This window comes from Ciona intestinalis, unplaced genomic scaffold (genome assembly GCF_000224145.3).
Source record: "Ciona intestinalis unplaced genomic scaffold, KH HT000025.2, whole genome shotgun sequence".
NCBI classification, from domain to species: domain Eukaryota; kingdom Metazoa; phylum Chordata; class Ascidiacea; order Phlebobranchia; family Cionidae; genus Ciona; species Ciona intestinalis.
Window position 1 is genome coordinate 24029 of NW_004190347.2, and position 11968 is coordinate 35996.

The 11968-nt window shown below is 37.4% G+C and overlaps 1 protein-coding gene across 1 annotated transcript; it reads right to left on the reverse strand.

The window, feature by feature from the left end:
• Window positions 1-1889: 1889 nt before the first annotated feature.
• On the reverse strand, window positions 1890-11502 carry LOC100183380 (EF-hand calcium-binding domain-containing protein 6-like). The gene is made up of 15 exons (XM_026837845.1): window positions 11332-11502; window positions 11029-11090; window positions 10649-10767; window positions 9733-9875; window positions 9294-9407; window positions 8576-8729; window positions 8124-8302; window positions 7613-7735; window positions 7111-7260; window positions 6318-6454; window positions 5626-5766; window positions 4910-5113; window positions 4268-4456; window positions 3269-3355; window positions 1890-2837 (listed from the first exon to the last, which is right to left on the reverse strand). The coding sequence occupies exons 1-15, from the start codon at window positions 11430-11432 to the stop codon at window positions 2587-2589; spliced, it is 2154 nt and encodes a 717-aa protein (XP_026693646.1). The 5' UTR covers window positions 11433-11502; the 3' UTR covers window positions 1890-2586.
• Window positions 11503-11968: the final 466 nt, after the last annotated feature.

The window sequence follows — 11968 nt, forward strand, 5'->3', positions numbered from 1 at the left end:
ACGTAATTTTTCTCCTCTCTCGTTTCCTTTTTTCTTTTATTCTCTCCTATTTTAAACGGATACGATCGTTCGAGCGAAACGAAAGCGCCGATGCGTAAAAAACAAAGGAAAATCCCGAGTTTTAAATAGTTTTGTCACAAACATATCATTATTCATTAGAATTCCTTTTCTCCGGTTTTATTTTTCTAAATAAAGCGTATATAGCGATAAATATTGGTTTTAAGTTACATGTACTGGAGTTTTTTTTTAACTTTTTTTGTTACCTCGAAAGAGATATCTAGTTTTTTTACATAACAGAACTACGGCATAATCTTTTCCTTTTGTTTGTGTTAGTTACATAATAATACAGGCTTACACCGCCTTTGGATCTTTTTATTATGACATAACAATGCAAACGCGTTTGAAGCCAACAGTAACAATTACAACGGTCGACAAACAAAAGTCGAGGCGGTTTAGTTTAAAATACAAAAACGACTGAACCAGTAGTTTAATCGCCCCCGGCTGTTTTGTTGTTTACGAGAGCGCTCGACTCTAGATTACGTTTTCCCACCACGCCCAACTCTATTTAGTAACCTTAGATTCCCCTAAATAAAAGATAGGCCTTTTAAACAAAGAAATAACATGTTCACTTTAGTTTATTTCAGTATTAAGTTTCTGTGAAAAATCCCTCTCTAAGTCCTGGACGTTTATATGTAAATTTAACCTAGATTACCCTGTCTATATTGGACGTTATATATATTGTCCCATCTCTCCTTATCCTACTACACGAATACTTTAGTCTATATTGGACCTTATACACAATCGTAAAACATACCACAGAATGCCTTTGTACGACCTTTTTGGTCTTAAATTAAGACACTATTCAGCCGTATGCTTCGTTTATCCGCAGCGTACGAGTGCTGATATATAGTAGGGTGGGGAATATGAGACACTCTTTAATCTATGTTCTCGTTGCATTTGGTAGTAAACAAAGAACATTCAAAGAATTTTAAAACCAATCCCCACGACTCCCATAGACCGCTGTTAATTGTTAAAAATACAATCAGGATATTTGGATATTATATGCTAAAGGTGTCCAGTCTTCCCCCACTCCCCTATATAAAACATACCAATAAAACAGCGAAAATATGGAAACCAGCAACAAAACGAAAGTCGTTAAAACCTGATAAAACTTAAGGAAAGCGCCCTTTAAAACGCGTGGTTGCTAAAACGTAAAACCTCTTGCGGTCTAACCGCAATACACATATTTGTTAACGGCATATAGCGGAAAAGTTGGACTGTAAACTTTACTGGTAACTATCCGTATACAGTATACACAACAACAGTCGTTCTGAATCAAACGTTAATCAGTATATAATTCTACATGCTCTTCTAACTGTAACTAAAATGGACCTTTTGGTGACATTTTATTTAAAATATTGTCTGTCGGGTGATTATCCGTTCTTTATCCTACAGCAGTTTCCACATATTGTGTTATGGCACCTGTTTGCATCATTGTGCTGTAACAAACGGATATATATGACATCACAGTGCCTATTGTTTCCGAGATTTTAAATCTGTAAGATGGATTATGAAAATCGCGCGAACGATAAATCTGTTTAAAGCAATTGTTTATCAGTTATATAGTAAATATAGTAGTGTGGGGAAAGATAGGACACCTTTTTAATCTATTTTCTCGTCTCATTTGGTAGTAAACAAAGAACATTCAAAGAATTTTAAAACCAATCCCCATAGCTGGTTGTTAATTGTTTAAAACACGATCAGGTTATTTGGATGTTATGTGCTAAAGGTGTCCCATCTTACCCCATATTACCATACTAAATTTTCCCGGTGGTTTATCCTTACTACTTTTCCTTGTTAAAGCCTAAAGAATGTATAGGTCACGTAAGTACAAACATATTTACGAGTATTTTATTCTGTATGGGTGGGGTCGTATGGAAAGGCACACATGGACCTGGGATTTAGATCAAAGGTTGGCCCATTAACCCAAAAAAAGGTTCCATATTAAATTTACATAACATTACATACTATATGCTGGTTAGGACCTACAGTGCGGCCCCTCATGAGATCTGATATTTGACCAGAGTTGGCACATTACCTCGATTTAATACCATAGCGAAGAGATTAACAGCAAAACGACGGTCATTCACAACACGCTATTAACCAAAAAAAGTTCCATATTAAATTTACATACATTTCATACTATATGCTGGTTAGGACCTACAGTGCGGCCCGTCATGGGATCTGATATTTAATGCGGAGTTAACACATTGGCACGACTTGATTAACAGCAAAACGACGGTCATTCACAACACGCTAAGCCACGGCCTACTAGAGATATAGAAGGGTGGGGTAAGATGGGACACCTTTTCATTCTGTTTTCTCGTCCTATTTGGTACAGTAAACAAAGGACACTCCAAAACCATATCCTCACGGCTTTTAAAGACTGCTGTTAATTGTTTAAAACACGATAAGGATATTTAGATATCATGTGCTAAAGGTGTCCCATCTTACCCCACTTTACTATATCTCCAGTAGGCCTTGGCTGAGATAAAATAAACGAATTAGCATTTTTACCATTCCAACTCAAGCCATGGCCTTTAAAAACCTTTCATATGAGACTTTTTGGCTCATGTTTCTATCGTAGCGACTGAGTAGCTTGTACAAATCGTTGCTCTTAAAGTTAACGCCATAAGCCGAGAGAATTTTACGAAATGCTTGGACGGGAATTTTGCCTACGTCATCGGTATCTTCTTTACGTAGGGCGCGTGTAAGTGACGGGAGATCTTTGCTGCCCACTTGCGGTTTAATACGTCTGGAAACCAAAGTGTCTTCGCCTGGAAATGAATTGAATTAATGTAACGTATTAATCCTCGCATTGTAGGGCAACGCTATACCTTATAACACGGGTGTTCTGTTTTATACAGCCCCGTGCTTGCGTTGTTCAGCGCATAAACGTAGTTTGTTTATGCTCGCCATGTCCAGGCAATCACACTTGTTATAATTGATCGTATTGTTTCATACAACTCGTGCCAGATTTACTACGTATGTAACTTTGTGGGTAATTATTTTTGTATGACTGAGAATTTGGACAACCCATAACCATAAGTAACTGCTGAATTAGAACAATTGCAGGTTAAGTGTCTTGCCCAAGGACACACGCAGCTACAAGTAGCAGGATTTCTTTACAACACAAAAACAGGTTTAATAATAATGACACAAAAATAATGACGTCATAATACACGAATCATGACATCATAATACGTACTTTCATTGGATGGTGCAGCGGACAGTGGGTGGCGCTGAAGGGTTGTGTAGTTACCTCGATATGAATAATTTGGGTTTGCTTCGGCAGCTGTAAAAATAGAAATAACATTGTAAGTTTATATTTTATAACACGGGGATTCTGTTTCATACACCTTGCGCCTCCTAGAGTTACCATGTTTGTACATGGTGGTCAACGACAGTCGTTATAACATGGGTGTGTTTTATACACCTTGTACCCCTTTTCAAGTTGTTTCTTATGTAACTTTGTGGATGACTGTTCTTTGAAGCTACCTGGCATAGTGGCAGAGAGGTTAGGCAGCGCCACGATAGTCGTTATGACACGGGTGTTCTGTTTTAAACACATCATGCCTGTTTGAGAGTTACCACTTACATCAGGAGCCATTAAAACAACAAACAAAGAAAAAACAATCACATACATACGTAGTAAATCATAAGGGCACCAACGAAACAGATTAAAATATTAAACAAGTTACATAGAATAACAACGCCCTCAGTACCATGTAGATATTTGTTAGCCCATATAAAATTATTCACCCACAAAGTTAAATACGTGGTAATTTGGAAGCATGCACGAGGTGTATGAAACAGAACACCTGTGTTATAACGACTGTTGTTGCCCCACCATGCGAGGATAAATAAATTACATAAGTGGTAACTGGTAAGCGGGCACCAGGTGTATCAAACAGAACACCAGTGTTATAATGACTGTCGTTGCCCCGTCATGCAAAGATAAATAAGTTACATATGTGGCAACTTGAAAGCGGGCACGAGGTGTATGAAACAGAACACCTGTGTCATATGTTGTTGCCCCACCATGCGAGGATAAATAAATTACATAAGTGGTAACTCGTTAGCAGGCATGAGGTGTATCAAACAGAACACCAGTGTTATAATGACTGTTGTTGCCCCACCATGCGAGGATAAATAAGTAGCATTAGAGAAAAGCTATTAAAGTTACATCCACTCATTCAATCAACACCTTCATTTCTTTTCTCCCCAGGTTTCAACTTTCTTTGTTTGGTCATAGTTGGATGCATTGTTACACGCTTAAATGGAGAAGTTGACGGAGCGTTACGAAGCGAGATGAAGTCTGGTTTAACCGGGTTTGGGTGACAATAGTTATGTTGTTTCGGTCGATTGAAATCTTTAACTGGGTCATCATGGCTGTCTGGTAAGGGATTTGAGCAACATAAATTTTGTTTATTTGTACCAACACAATAGCTTAGGTTATAATTTGGACCACCGATTAGTGGCCAAACTAGTCTAAACAGTGAGAGGCGATTTAGTTTTAAAAGCACACACAACTTATTTTGACATACCAATATTTTCTATATTACATTCATGCAAAGATTTAGATATTTTATTACATTCATGTTGAACTTACATCTCATAAGAAGATGAGACTTACAAAAACATATGAGACTAAATTGACGACTCATTTTGTCGAAGGTTTTTATAATATATATCCAAATATAGAAATCTTATAACATTTGTTCATTTATATTAACTTACATCTCATAAAAAAAAGAGACTTACAAATATCTACGGATCAGTTTGTCACAACTTTTTTACAATGCATTAACCATAAGATAGAAATCTTATAACCTTCATTTCAACTTACATCTCATGGAGTCTGACGACAACAGTGGCTCTCTTGCCCCCTCCACTGGTTTCTTACGTTTCGGATTCTTAGCGTAATATTCCATTAGTCGAAAATAATTCGTTTTTCCTGGTACCCTGGATTCGAGCATCTCCACTAGGTAGAGCAGTTCCATGTCGAGAATATTCGGTCGTAAACCATTTAATATCGTAAGTATGTCTTCCTGTGATGTCATAAAGGAAAGTATTACAAAATAAATCATTTTATTCTATGAAGGTGAGGTCTTTGACTTATGGTACCTGGGATTTGGGGCAGAGTTGGCCAATTAATACAACAGCTTATATATATATATATATATGTATAAGTTTGAATAAATGTAACTTATTTATTATTCTCATATGGCAGGGCAGCAGTTTTTAATCTTTTCCCTGCTCCACCTTTTCAAATCACCAACCAATTTACGCACCCCCTTTTAGAATTGCTTATATATAGTAGACCTAACCAACCTTAATAATTCAGCATCCACGCCCCCCTATAGCACTTTCCGCACCCCTGGTTAAGAAACCCTGCACTAAGCTATAACTCTGACTAAAATGACAATAATCATTGTTTTATCACCCACAAAGTAACATAATTGGTAACTCAATTGGCATGAGGTGTTAAACCTGTGTGATAGCTACTGTCGTTTTCTGACCATGCGAGGATGAAAAAAGTTACATTCATTCATTCACCCCCTTTTGGAATCCTGGAAGTCCCCATTGGATCTAGGAACCTTAGTTTCTTCTTCAGCACCGACCAGTGCGACACCACGGGCTCTCTTATCTTCTCCAGTACATGGCTTACTATCGAGCTATCGCGGGATGTCTTGCTGAATTTACCTGCAAAAATTTATTGTTTTTAAATAAACGGATGAATGTAAATTATTTTTCCTCGCATGGCGGGCAGTTATTATAACACGAGCGTTCTGTTTCATACACCTCATGCCTGTTTACAAGTTACCTTGTATGTAACTTATTTATCCTCACATTGCGGATAACGGCAGTTGTTATAATACGAGTGTTCTGTTTCATACATCTCGTGCTTGCATACAAGTTAGTGTTACCACATATGTAACTTTGTGTTTAATTGCTTTTTTGTATAGCTGACAGTTCAGACAGCCCAGTAGTGACCAATGAGTCAGGGCAAAGTTACAAAACAAACAGACAAAGAAAACAACACTAAACTGTAAGTGACATTTTCAAATATAATTGCCCAACTCTGGCCCATATCTCAGCCCATTTGGCATGTCTCGCTGTAGGACCACACCCATATAAAACACAACATATTATGGTTAGGGTAATGAACCAACTCTTGCCTAAATCCCAATTTTCCTGACATTTACCATAGCACCCAATCTACAGAGAACATAAGATAAGCATATGTAACTAACCTGGCAGCAATGTTGAATAATAAAGCCTCATCACATGCTGTAGAATGGTTGGTATAGATAGTGATTCCATTGGTCTGGTGATGGGCATACTTAACCAGAGCCGGGATAATTCACTTGGGGTGAGAACAAAACCACATCTGTTTGTATAAAGGTGTTTAAAAAGGGTCTAATTCCATTGCCTATGGTTGGTGGGCTTAAATGTGACTCCTAATGAAATTAGATAGAAGGAACATATTTCCAATGGTAAGTGAAGATTAACCAAAATATAAAGCCTAATGGAAATAGGGTCAACTTAGGCCTAGATCCCAGATTTCCTAATGTGATGTACTGCCAAGCAACCAAAAATGAATATTCTTATAAGAACCTATGAGAACAAAACTTGATTGGTTGGTTTTATGGAAGATTTTTAGAATGAATATATTTTCTATGGTTAGTTAGCTTAATAGTAATGATGTTGGGGTAACACTTTTTTTGTACATTTTGGCTCAATCCAAAAACAGTATTATGTACAGTATAAAATCCATATCTTTACAACAATACATACAGCCCGATTTTACAAGCGTAAAAGTTTTATTTGAAATGATCTTACTCACATTAGCAAAGCCCCAAATACCTGAACAAAACTACTTTTCGACTCAATACGCATTTCATATTTTAATTCAGATTTTTGCTATAACATATAACATATCAGAAATAAGTAGAAATACAAAATCCAATTCTTTACATTATTATATAGAATACGTATTTACATGGATATCCCCTTTATAATACATTAATAATACACAACAAATACCTGAATAAAATATAATCAAACTTCTCTTTGTCAACTCTGCAGAAATCTTCTCTCACTATGATGTCATACTCCTTCTTGAAGTTATGGAACTTGTAAACGAAAACATCCACTAGGGTTGCCTCTAACTGCTCGAGTGGGCGTGGTTCATGTCTGGGCGTGGCATGTTATCAATAAATGGTATAAAATATATATATATATATATTGTTAAAATGATATCTATTAATGAATTTCATGAATAAAAATATATATATATATAAATAATGTTGCTAACGCCCATGGTGGCCACATTTTGTTCGTGCATAGCAACTCAATTTTGCTCCTCTCGCGAGAATGAACAAGTTACGTACGTGGTAACTCGTAATCAGGCATGAGGTGTATGAAACAGAACACCCGTGTTATAACAAGTTATAACAAGAACACCCGTGTTATAACCGTGTTATAACAGTCATTACACCAAAATGTGAAAATAATATGATGCATTTATTTGTTTATAATCCCCCACCTATGCATATGGTTCTTAGGATCAACATCCATGCTCTTGGTGTACCGATCCTTATGTTCTCTCAATGCTGCAACATCAACCTCTTGCTCCTTCCAAGGATCATCTTCATCTGCAGTGGATGGTCTGGAGGACATAATGATGCAAGGGTCATAACTTTATGAGGAATGCGAGATATGGGATGAAGTTCAAAGTGCTTATATCCATCAGTCCGACGCCGGGGCATAGTGGTTAGCGCGGCTGCCTTAAATCGGTCGGGCCCGACGCTGCTACCATTGTGGGCGTATATGTCCTTGGGCAAGACACTTATCGACAATTGCTCCAACCCAGTGGTCACTAATGGGTTGTAGCACCCTGACTGTCAAGGTAGTGAGCCAATACTGGGCTAAACCTCAGGTCCCATGGTGTGCTTTGTTGAGGGACCCAACAAAACAAAAATAAATTCATAGCAAAAATAAATTCATGTTTGGTAAAAATCTATTTTTATTGTTTCGTTCATAACACCCATTATTACCTCAGCATGACATCATACTTGGCGAGAAAATCGTTGTAAGCTACGTAACCAAGTTGTCCCTGGGTGGCGTTAGAGGGCGGCGACACGAGACGCACGAACGATGAGTTAACGAAGTTGTTCCACGCTTGGTCGGTGAAGCGCGTCGTGAATCGATGTTCTAACGCTACGCGGAATTCCTCCTAGTGGTGGAAATAAGATTTAAATTATTAGTTTCCCATGAAACCTTTACCTTGCAAGTATAGAACACGTATAGTACTGTAGGATAAGGTGGATACCGTTAGCACCTAAATCCCATTATTTTGAATTGTGTTTTTACAATTAACAATGCAAGTTATGAGAAAACATTTTACATAATTCTGTAAATATTATCGTTTATTACCAAATGGGACAAAAAAAATGAACCATCTTGCCCCGCCCCACTAAACCACACAGAGCATCAACACACAACCAACCAAAGTTAAGAATCCGGTTCCGTTCGGATCAAACTGCCGGAACGCCGACAACAAAGCGAGAAATTCTCGTTGAAATATTTCGACGAGTTTTGTTTCAAGGTGGAGTGCACTAGCGCCATCTAGAGGTGTTTGCGGCGGGGTCGTCGCATGGAATCTATAATGGTTTGTGATGTCACAATTAATTTTTAAAGGATTTCAAAAGCGCATCACTTTAGGACGCACAAGGGTATTGTGGCAATGGGCCCTCGCCCATATAAAATAGATATTATAATTCAATGGTGAAATTTTATTGTTAGGACTAGTTTAACAACCAACAACGAGTGTCCAAAGGTCTACCAGAGCCCAAGAAACTTAATTTTTTCCAAAGTTATCCGGATTGCCATCCATAGAGAAAAAACAAACACCCACAAATTACACACTTGGTAACTAGTAAGCTGGCACGAGGTGTATGAAGCAGAACATCCGTGTTATAATAAGACTATCAATGCCCCACAACTGGAGAATAAGTTACATTCATTTACTAATGGGTTGTCAAATCTGGCAGCCATACAAAAAATGCAAAATAATGATATTTAAATTTTCAATCGTAACCTTAGGATTCTAAGCCGCAACAATATAACTTAAATTTTAGAAATAGTTAAACTAGTGCCAAGAAATTGTTAGCCACACATAATAAATAAAAAACGCAAAACAATATTCATTATGATGTCACACTCACAAATGTTCCTGATTCCGCATGACCTTATTTAGCAATCCTCGTGACGAGCGACTTTGTAATCGACGAATCAGAAGCCTTGAATTAATCAAACCATCATTTCTACGAAGTCCATTCCTATGATGTCACAATGGGAATTGTTGTTAAATAGTTCTAGTATTAACCGTGAAGAATTGTAAGGGTAAAAGTTATATTGTTTCTTTAGGCAAGATACTTTAAGTCTATTGCTCCAACCAAGTGGTCACTAAAGGGTTGTCCAAACTATCAGCCATACATAAAAACAATCACCCACAAAGTTACATACATGGTAACTCGTAAGCGAGAACGAGGTGTATGAAACAGAACACCCATGTTATAACGACTGCCTTTACCCCGCCATGCAAAGATAAACAATGTTCACACTATGATATATTCACATTAGATTCTATGACATCATAATCACCTTGCGAGAAAATGTTCAAGATCTATCGCTTTCAACGAAATCCTAAGAAACTTTAAAAGTTCCTTGAAGTCGGGTTTGGAAATAAATCCTTTCTTCTCTCGAATCTCAACAGCTCGGATGAAACTGATGTTGCTTTCTTCGAGCTGAGTGGAAAGTTGAGATGGTTTCATTATTGAATAAATGAATATTCCTTATTTATCCTCACATGGTGGGGCAACGGCAGTCGTAATAACACTGGTGTTCTGTTTCATACACCTTGTGCTTGCTTACGAGTTACTACGTATGTAACTTACTTATCCTCGCATGGCAGACAACGGCAGTCGTTATAACACGGGTGTTCTGTTTCATACACCTTGTGCTTGCTTACGAGTTACTATGTATGTAACTTATTTATCCTCGCATGGCGGGGCACGACAGTCGTTATAACACTGGTGTTCTGTTTCATACACCTTGTGCTTGCTTACGAGTTACTACGTATGTAACTTATTTATCCTCGCATGGCGGGGTATCGGCAGTCGTTATAACACTGGTGTTCTGTTTCATACACCTTGTGCTTGCTTATGAGTTACTACGTATGTAACTTATTTATCCTTGCATGGCAGGCAACGGCAGTCGATATAACACAGGTGTTCTGTTTCATACACCTTGTGCTTGCTTACGAGTTACTACGTATGTAACTTACTTATCCTTGCATGGCAGACAACGGCAGTCGATATAACACGTGTGTTCTGTTTCATACACCTCGTTCCCGCTATCTTACGACATATGTAGCATATTTATTTATACTCGCATGGTAAAAACGACAGTTATTGCAACACGAGTGTTCTGTTTCATACTACCCTAACACCAACACATACACAGATATTTCATAATAAAATAAATCTCAGATATTTGTAACCATATATAAATTTCCCACCATCTTTCCCACCAACTCTCCAACATCGCCGTCGAACTCCGTCACTGTTTCTAACGAGGTTTTCGGTCGCATTTGTGATGTCATAATGGGGGTGGGGTCCCGTTTCTTGGCAGAGTAATCTATAGGGAAAAAAAGTTTATTTTTTACAACAATTAAAAGAAAAACTAATTTACGACAAGACATGCCAAGGAACCCAGGATTAGGGAAAGCACATTGGTCTAAACATAAACTATTGATAAACTATGATTTTACGGCTAATTAGTGCGGCCAAAAGACGGCTAATTGTTGTGGCCAAAAGTCCTACTCTTGGGGCAACATATTCCCATTAACAAATATATATATATACACAACAGACCAAACAGCAGAAACCAATAATTTACCAAGTGATTGTGATGTCAGAGGACGTGGCTTAGGTGTCATAATCACTGTTGGTTTACTCGATCTAGGAAAAAAGTAATTATTTAAGCAAAGAAAAGGTCACAGTTTCATGACAGATATATATTGGAATAAAACACACAACTGAATTAAGGTTTTTTCTGGAAAAACCAAAAGATTTATATTGTATTATACATAGTAGCAAAAGTATCAGAATGTTGCATTTTTTCAAATTATTTTACATTTCTATAACTTCCTCCATTTTTATTCATTTTTTTTTTAAAAAGGGACCACTTATTAAAACCAACCTGGTTAAACTTCTTGTTGTTTCTTTACGCCCCGTATCCATGGCAACGGACCTCGATGTATCCATGACAACCAACCTTCCATGTTCGTCCAACCCCAACATATTGAACAACTTCTTTGTGTGGACGGCGTACGGGCTACCTCCCTCAAATTTACTGTGGGGAATATTTAAAGTTGATTAGGGGTTACTAATATAGCAGTGATATTAGAAGTGTGAAATCCCAGAATACTGTTTTATATTTGCATTGATAGACACATAAGGGAACTAGTGACTTTTTGTTAACTGCAGCTAAAATTATGACCTTTCAGTTTAGTATGGAACAAAATTGTTCACCTTATCTCCCTCAAATTTACTTGAAGAATATTTATTTAAAGATTAAATTAAGCGTTAAATTTTGGGAGGCAGGGGTAGTTAGAAACACATTCGTATAAAAACAAATCTAAATATTGTTATAATGCTAAATGATTGAACTGTAGGGTAGGAGTTCTTCTTACACCCAGATTTTATTAAAAGTTTCAGAAATTGAATTGAATGTAACTTACTTTATCCTCGCGTGGCCGGAACACGACAGTCGTTATAACACGGGTTTAACACCTCGTGCCAGCTTACGAGTTACCAAGTATGTAACTTTGTGGGTG